This window comes from Myotis davidii, unplaced genomic scaffold, assembly GCF_000327345.1.
Source record: "Myotis davidii unplaced genomic scaffold, ASM32734v1 scaffold238, whole genome shotgun sequence".
NCBI lineage: Eukaryota > Metazoa > Chordata > Mammalia > Chiroptera > Vespertilionidae > Myotis > Myotis davidii.
Window position 1 is genome coordinate 4703116 of NW_006293779.1, and position 7647 is coordinate 4710762.

The 7647-nt window shown below is 40.5% G+C and overlaps 1 protein-coding gene across 1 annotated transcript in view; it reads right to left on the bottom strand.

Moving 5' to 3' along the window:
• BRE (brain and reproductive organ-expressed (TNFRSF1A modulator)) overlaps window positions 1–7641 on the bottom strand; it is a 352293-nt gene extending 344652 nt beyond the window's left edge. The window contains exons 1-2 of the mRNA XM_006767439.2: window positions 7545–7641; window positions 3738–3889 (exon numbers count right to left, since the gene is read on the bottom strand). Coding sequence (XP_006767502.1) covers window positions 3738–3865 — 128 coding nt within the window. The 5' untranslated portion in view covers window positions 3866–3889; window positions 7545–7641. The remainder of the gene's footprint in view (window positions 1–3737; window positions 3890–7544) is intronic.
• Window positions 7642–7647: the final 6 nt, after the last annotated feature.

Sequence of the window (7647 nt, forward strand, 5' to 3'; positions counted from 1 at the left end):
CCATTAGCTTTGAGGCTGGGCTCCAGCTCTTAGGCCTCTGCTGCTGAAAGTAGGTTTCTGGCCTTTGTTTACAATGTTGCGATCCTGATGGCTGAAGCCTGGTGGACTAAAGCTGGTTTCTGGGGTTTTGTTTAGCTTCTATATTTGTTACATAGTTGCTTAGAATTGCAGCTCAGAGGCCTGGAGCGGCAGGCGGGGAATGTTGGAGTCCTCCGTCACTGAAGCAAGCAAGCCTCATGTTAGTTTCAAGCTGCCTGGCTGCCAGCTGCCATCTTGGCTGGCAGTTAATTTGCATATCTCGCTGATTAGCCAATGGGAAGGGTAGCGGTCGTAAGCTAATTACCATGTTTCTCTTTTATTAGATAGGATGTGACTTAATTAAAATTAAAAAGACTTCTGGACGCCGAAACCGGTTTGGCTCAGTGGATAGGGCGTCGGCCTGCGGACTGAAAGGTCCCAGGTTCGATTCCGGTCAGGGGCATGTGCCTGGGTTGCGGGCACATCCCCGGTGGGAGATGTGCGGGAGGCAGCTGATCGATGTCCCTCTCTCATCGATGTTTCTAACTCTCTATCTCTCTCCCTTCCTCTCTGTAAAAAATCAATAAAATATATTTTAAAAAAAAAGACTTCTGGACATCAGTAGCACAAATTAGGAATATAAACCACAGATTGAATGCAGATATTTGTAATGCATGTAACTGCCAAAAGATCAGTATCCAAAATGTTTAAGGAATGTTTTAAAATCTATACAAAAATACAATCACTAAAAAGATGAGCAAAGGATAGTCCCCCAAAAAAGAAATCTGAATTGGCAATAAGGATATGAAAAGACATTTCATTACACTAGTAATCCTGGAAACACAAATTAAAATCATAATATATTATTTTATACCCATCAACTTGTAAAAAATTTAAATCTGACAACACAGAGTATTTTTGAGGCTATAAAATAAAGGAAACGCTTATTTCTGATGGAAAGAAATTGATACAATCTGATAATATCTAATAAGATAGAACATGCATATACTCTAAGAGCCAGCAATTCTATTCCTAGAACTATATACCCTAGAGAGGTACCTTTCAAAAAAATTTTTGTTTTGAGAGAGAGAGAGAAGAAGGGAGAGGGAGAGATAGAAACATTGATGAGAGAGAGACATCTTCAATTGGCTGCCTCCTGCACACTCCCCACCAGGGATCAAGCCCACAACCTGGACATGTGTCTTAACTGGGAATGGAACTGGCAACCTCTTGGTTCATGGGTCGACGCTCAACCACTGAGCCACACCAACCAAACCTTCTCACACTTTTTTGATCATCACAAACATATTTTACCTTGTGACCCAATGCACACATACTTATTTAACTGAAACAAACATTCACAAAGCAGAGTTTATTCTTAATATGCGTCACATATTCTGATAGTTTCCATTCTTTTTATTAATGTTTTAATGTTGGAATGACTCACTCACTTGATTTTAGAACCACTAATGGGTAAACACACCCAGTTCAGAAAACTCTGCCCCAGAAAATATTCATATATATATCTTCTTGTGCAAAGGTAAGAGGATGTTTATTATGACATTCTTTGTCAAAATAAATTTAGAACATAAAAGTGTATCAGTTGAAGAGTGAATAAAAAATTGAAGGCATTTTCATACAATGGAATTGGATATAACAGTGCAAACAGAAGAACTTAAGTATCGATAACGATAAATATCATGAACTTAAGATACTTAGCAAAACAAGCAAGTTGCAGAAGAATACATATATCATTTGTATGAACCTTTTAAATGTGCAAAACAAGAGTATATGGTACATTGTTTAGAAACACATTTTTACATAATGCATATATAGCATATAAAGATATGCACAGGGGAAAAGAAAATAGATCCCAGAGAAGTAAAGAAAAGAGAGTGAAATGAAAAAGCCAAGTGAACATTAAGAAACTAAATCGTTAAAAGTTGCCCATCTTGCCCAGCCAGCATGGCTCAGGAGGTCACGGTTCGATTCTTGGTCAGGGCACATACCCGGGTTGCAGGCTCCATCCCCAGTGGCAGGCCCGTGCAAGAGGCAGCTGATCAATGATTCTTTGTCATCATTGATGTTTCTGTCTCTCCCTCTCAATTCCTCTCCGAAATCAATAAAAATATATTTTTTAAAAGTTGCCCATCTTAAAATTAAAATTGCCTCCTTTTCAAGCACCAGACTAATAAGGAAAAGTTTGCCTGACTGGTGTGGCTCAGTGGTTGAGTGTCAACCTATAAACTAGGAGGTCACGGTTTGATTCCCAGTCAGAGCACATGCCTAGGTTGTGGGCTTAGTCCCCAGGAGTGGACATGCAGGAGGCAGCCAATCAATGATTCCCTCTCATCATTGATGTTTCTATTTCACTGTCCCTCTCCTTCCTGCTTGAAATCAATAAAAATATATATGTTTTAAAAGGCTCAACTGCCAGCTAGAAAGAGTAATACAGTCAAATTGAGATCAGTCTTCAAACACACATTTTTTTAAAATTTTTCTATTAAGTAATCAAGTACACTGAGTGTCTATTTTTAACTAACTAATGAGATCCAGAACATGGACAAAAAATACAACAGGTACTTGTGGGTGGATGAGATGTCACAGCAGATGCCCCAAACACAGCCATGTGCCAACCAGGTTGAGTCACTGTGATATGCTGAAAAAAGATATTAAGGCTCAGCTGCCACAGGTTGCAGTGAGCACTCCCTGCTTTCCTCTCTGTTATATTTGCCAGGCATCATTCCAGAATGCTGAATACTCAGACATCTTCAAGAATAGTAAATCACTAAAAATGACAAAATGTGGCATCTTACAAATAGCATATGCTTATGATCAAATTAACACAGCAGATAGCCAATAAATATTCAGTGGGCTCATGGAATAATTCCCTAAAATTAAAATGTTGGCCCTTCTAGGTTTCAATATATATGACATCCAGAAGATTAAACCCAATGCTATAATACCCTTTGCTGTAATTTCAAAAATGTCAATCCACTTGTCAGAGAATGTCATTTGAAAGGATCATGTGTAACAGAATTTAAGCAATAAACTACCAGATCAGTAAGCATGCCTCCAAGCCACAAGTTCAAACCACTCTGATCCCCAAACCAAGCAACTTCTCTGGGGAAACATCTCACCCATTCATTCAGTCAACCCATATTTATTACACTACATGTCAAAGGTACCACAGTAGACCTTAAGGACACATCATGTTAATTTTCTATAAAATTTTTGTCAATTTTCTGTAAATCTAAATTTATTTCAAAATAAAAAGTTGAGTATTTTGTAGGCATGAGACCTTACCATTTCAACCACGTTATGAAAATGACTCATTTGGGTTAGCTATTATAATTTTCTTATTAGGAGAGATTATTCAATGATGTTAAATTCAGGATCTCAAAACCCAACTCCTACTGAATTACAGAAGACATAACTAGAAAACGAGTCAGTGACTGAAAAGTACACTTGCGAAACACGACATGGTAGTCTGTTAGCAAAGATATATACTCCCAAAAAGACATAAAGCAATGATCATAAAGCAATGGCCCACAACACAAATAAAATGACTGAAAACATAAAATGTCAAGAACTGGACAAAACCAACTGAATCAATATGCGATAAAATTATGACTTGATGAATGTCTGTGGCCAATTTTTATGAGTCTGGCAAAAAAGGCTTTTCATAAGGTAAAAGTTGGATTGGTTGAGTTACATACCCAGATTTCAAGTCAGTTATCCTCAAACAGTTTGTAGCATCCAGTCCCACTTTTCCATTGCGGACCACACTAGATATAAATGGGGAGAGCATTGGAGAAATTCGGTTCAAGGCCACTTCTGGGGACATTTTAACTTGACTTGCAAATCACCACTGAAAGCAGAAGGAAAGAACCGTGATCAGAGTGTCCAAAAGAGCTACATACACCAAGCTCCCTGAAAACCGGCACAGCACACACAAGTTTCTCTTGCATGAATAAATACCTCATTTTCCTGTCTTAAGCAGCCTCTCCCAGTGAAACCATCTCCCTGCTACTCACCTACTTAGGACAGAGACTACACCACTGCTTTTCAGGAACAGAGGCAAACCTTGAAATCCAATTCCCTCCTCCTTTCCAAAGTTGATTTCTACAATGCTACACTCCACTTAAAACTCTCCCATTCAGCTTGCAACTGGCCGGTTCTACTTTAGTTGAGGCCTTAAGAAGCCTTTGCTGACAATCCTCTCCCTCTTAACACACAAAACCCACACACCAGTAGGTTAGGAATCCTCGCTTTGTGAGTAAGAACTTGGCTGATAATACTATATAAAAACCTAGAACAAGCATAACCTGCTTGCAAGTCACTTACTAGAAATTGTTTTCTTCTGATATACTTCTCTATACATAATTTTCATAACTGTTACTGCACAGTGTATTATATCCACTGGAGAGATATCACAAACTAAACACTCAATAATCATTTTTAAATAAATAAATAAGGAGACAAAAGCTAGAGAAATATTCAGGTATATAGAGAAGATAATATGCCCTCAAACACTTGGTAGAGGATAGCATATCTAAGGAATAGATGCAGCAAAAATCTACTTAACAATTAAATCATGAAAACATATACCTGTCCAGATATTCAGCAACACAAACTAACGTGGAACTAAAAGTCTTTGACTACTGTAAGGTGCTTAAGAAGTCCTTAAACTTGAAAATACAAAAGTAAAACCAATAAATCATATCTAAACTACTTGGAAACCCATGGGGCTGGGGGAGGGAGTACATGAATTCCTTTTAATAGATTTCTAAATGAAAGCCTCTACTTTCAGAGGTGAATAAGTCAACTTAAATGATCATTTTCTTTCTCAATCTGAAAGGATAATCCCACATCTAAAGCAATTAATTACCTGCAAGTTATAAGTAAATGATGTTTTGCTTCTAGTTTTCATATATTATACCACATGAGGACTTACGTGTTCCTGCTAAAATAAATGTTGAAAACTAGTACCTGTTTTAATAATTTCAGACAGTAACAAAGGTAAGAACGACAGTAATCTTTCAAAAAATAATAATGTGACCCTTCTGGGTGATGACACTCAGAAGTATCTTGGGCTTGTGCCTTGGTTGCAGGCTCCTCCTCAGCCCGGGCCCTGGTCAGGGTGCATGCAGGAGGCAACCAATCAATGTGTTTTGACATTTCTCTCTGTCTTTCCCTTTCTCTTCCACTCTCTCTAAAAATCAATGGAAAAATACCCTTGTGTGAAGATTTAAAAAAAAAAAAAGAGCTTCCATATACATTATTGCAGTTGATCTTCATACCCCTGGGTAGTAAGGAATTCCCATTTTAAAGATGACACAGATAACTTTTATAATGCCTTTGAAAAGTATACTAATCTATAGTATCATTTTGAAACCTATTTTTTTCCATTCTGCAATGTTTCCACTTTTTTTTTTTCTGATCACTGACGTCACAGTTCTTGAAAGGATGATTACCTAAATCAAATGCAAATACAAAAATACTTATCCAGGAAAAAAAACTGAAGGACCTCACCTACATTACAAAATTACTCTTCCTCTCCCTGGTCTGTGTTTCTTAGTGTTTAGAGCGTTGGCCTGAGAACTGAAGGGTCTCAGGAAGGGTCTCGGGTTCGATTCCTGGTGGAGGGCATGTACCTGGGTTGCAGGTTCATCTCCAGCCCCTGGTGAGTGCATGCAGGAGGCAACCAATCGCTGTGTCTCTCTTACACTGATGCTTCTCTCTCCCCAACCCTCCCACCTCCTTTCCACTCTCTCTGAAAATCAATGGGGGAAAAATATCCTTGGGTGAGCATTAAAAAAAAATTATTCTTGTTTTTCCATAATTTTAATATGGGACATATCTATTATAATTGTATCTCTCATTTCTATGAAAATAGAACATCTACTCAGTACCAAGCACTGTCCTACCCACTTCCATCTGTAATCTCATTTACTTCCCCTGAACAATCCTGTCCTCTGTTTAATATTAGTTTCCACTTCATTAGTGGATAAGAAAACTAATACTCAACAAGACTAACTTGTTCAAAGTCCCCAACCTAGCAAGCAGAAGGATCAGAATTCAAATCCAGATCCCCCTCAAAGTCCACTGTTCTCATTTTCCTCTCAAATAAACATAACTTCAATCACCAAAGACAAAAACATCAAAGTGAATTTTTTTAAGTATACATCTCTTAAAATTTGGACAAAATGGCATGAATTTAGACTCATGGTTGCTTTACAACTAGAAACAACTACTGTTTGCCTACTGCTGAAATTGGCCTGACTGACTGCACCAATCAAATGCTAGAGGGAGAAGAGATAAACCACATAACTTATATGCATAGCCCATGCACACGGGCAATAGAGTAGTGAAGACCTGAGAGGGAGGATGGGGGCGGGGGGGGAGATATCTGTAATACTATCAATAAAAATACATTTAAAAATGCTAAAGGGAATAAAGCTACTCCAGAAACCAAACTATACTTAAGGTTGACAACAACCCATTCCATTTCAGCAACTGTCATGACCTTAGAATGACACCTGAAGGAATAAATTTGTCTTTGTTTCCAGAACAGCCAAAATACTATTTTCTGACAGTTCAAGGTTTCATGCAGTGTTAAAATCTGTTTCAAGCGTGGGTGCTGTGACTGCTCTAAAGGAGAGGGGAAACTTCTCCAAAATCAGAGGTCACGGAATGATGGTCTTTTGGTGCGGTCCTGTTGAGCCAGGGGCATGGCTGCGGGGGTCACCCCCCCACACTCCTCCCTCTACCCCCCCCCAACCCCCACCCAGCAGCTTTTACACATCTCAGCACTGTAACAGATCACAGGGAGGCAAAACTTCACGGTGGCCAGCCTCCCCTGAATGCTAGTTAGGCCATTTGTATTTCCTGATTTTGACATATTACAGAAGGAAAATGCAGCAATACAGTTTTTACAGGTGTCTGCTGCCTCAAACTGAGGTCACATCAGGTCCTTTGATCGGCCACCTGGGGAATACAAAGACGTCTAAAGCGTTGTCCAGTTTCTTGCCATTAAGATGGGATGACAAACACGGAAACATGTGCCCTGCTGACGTCACGGAACGGAAAGGGGTAGCGTCCAGCTGCGTCACGTCAACGTCATGGGCGCACGAGGCAAGTTACACGGGGGGGAAGTCATTTCTCCGAGGGACAGCACTCAAGAAAAACAAGCCGGCTACGACCCACAGAATGATTACCCCAATTTAGGAGCCATTTAAGAGGGGCACTCTCCCTTCTCCCAAATTGTATGACCCCCCTCATCACACGGGAAAGTGGGAGAAGTCAGGTTAATCGGGGACCAGGGGCGGTATAGACGAAGAGAAAGAGTAACGCCTGGCCTGGAGGATGCCGTTCTTGAGGGGACCGGCGTGACGGGGAAAAGCAGGGCATCTCTGGACCCGGGCCTTCTCTACAGGAAGGGGAGGCGAGCTCTGGGCACGGCCCTCGGCACCACCTGTGCGACTCGGGGTCCAACCTCCCCACACCAGCCCCAGCCTAGGTACCTGGAACTTAGTCCGTTCGGTAACCGGCGACTACGTGGGGTACAGGTTACCAGAGCGCGCCCCCGACCGACGCACCGCGCTGCGCGCGCACCGCGGGCCTCTG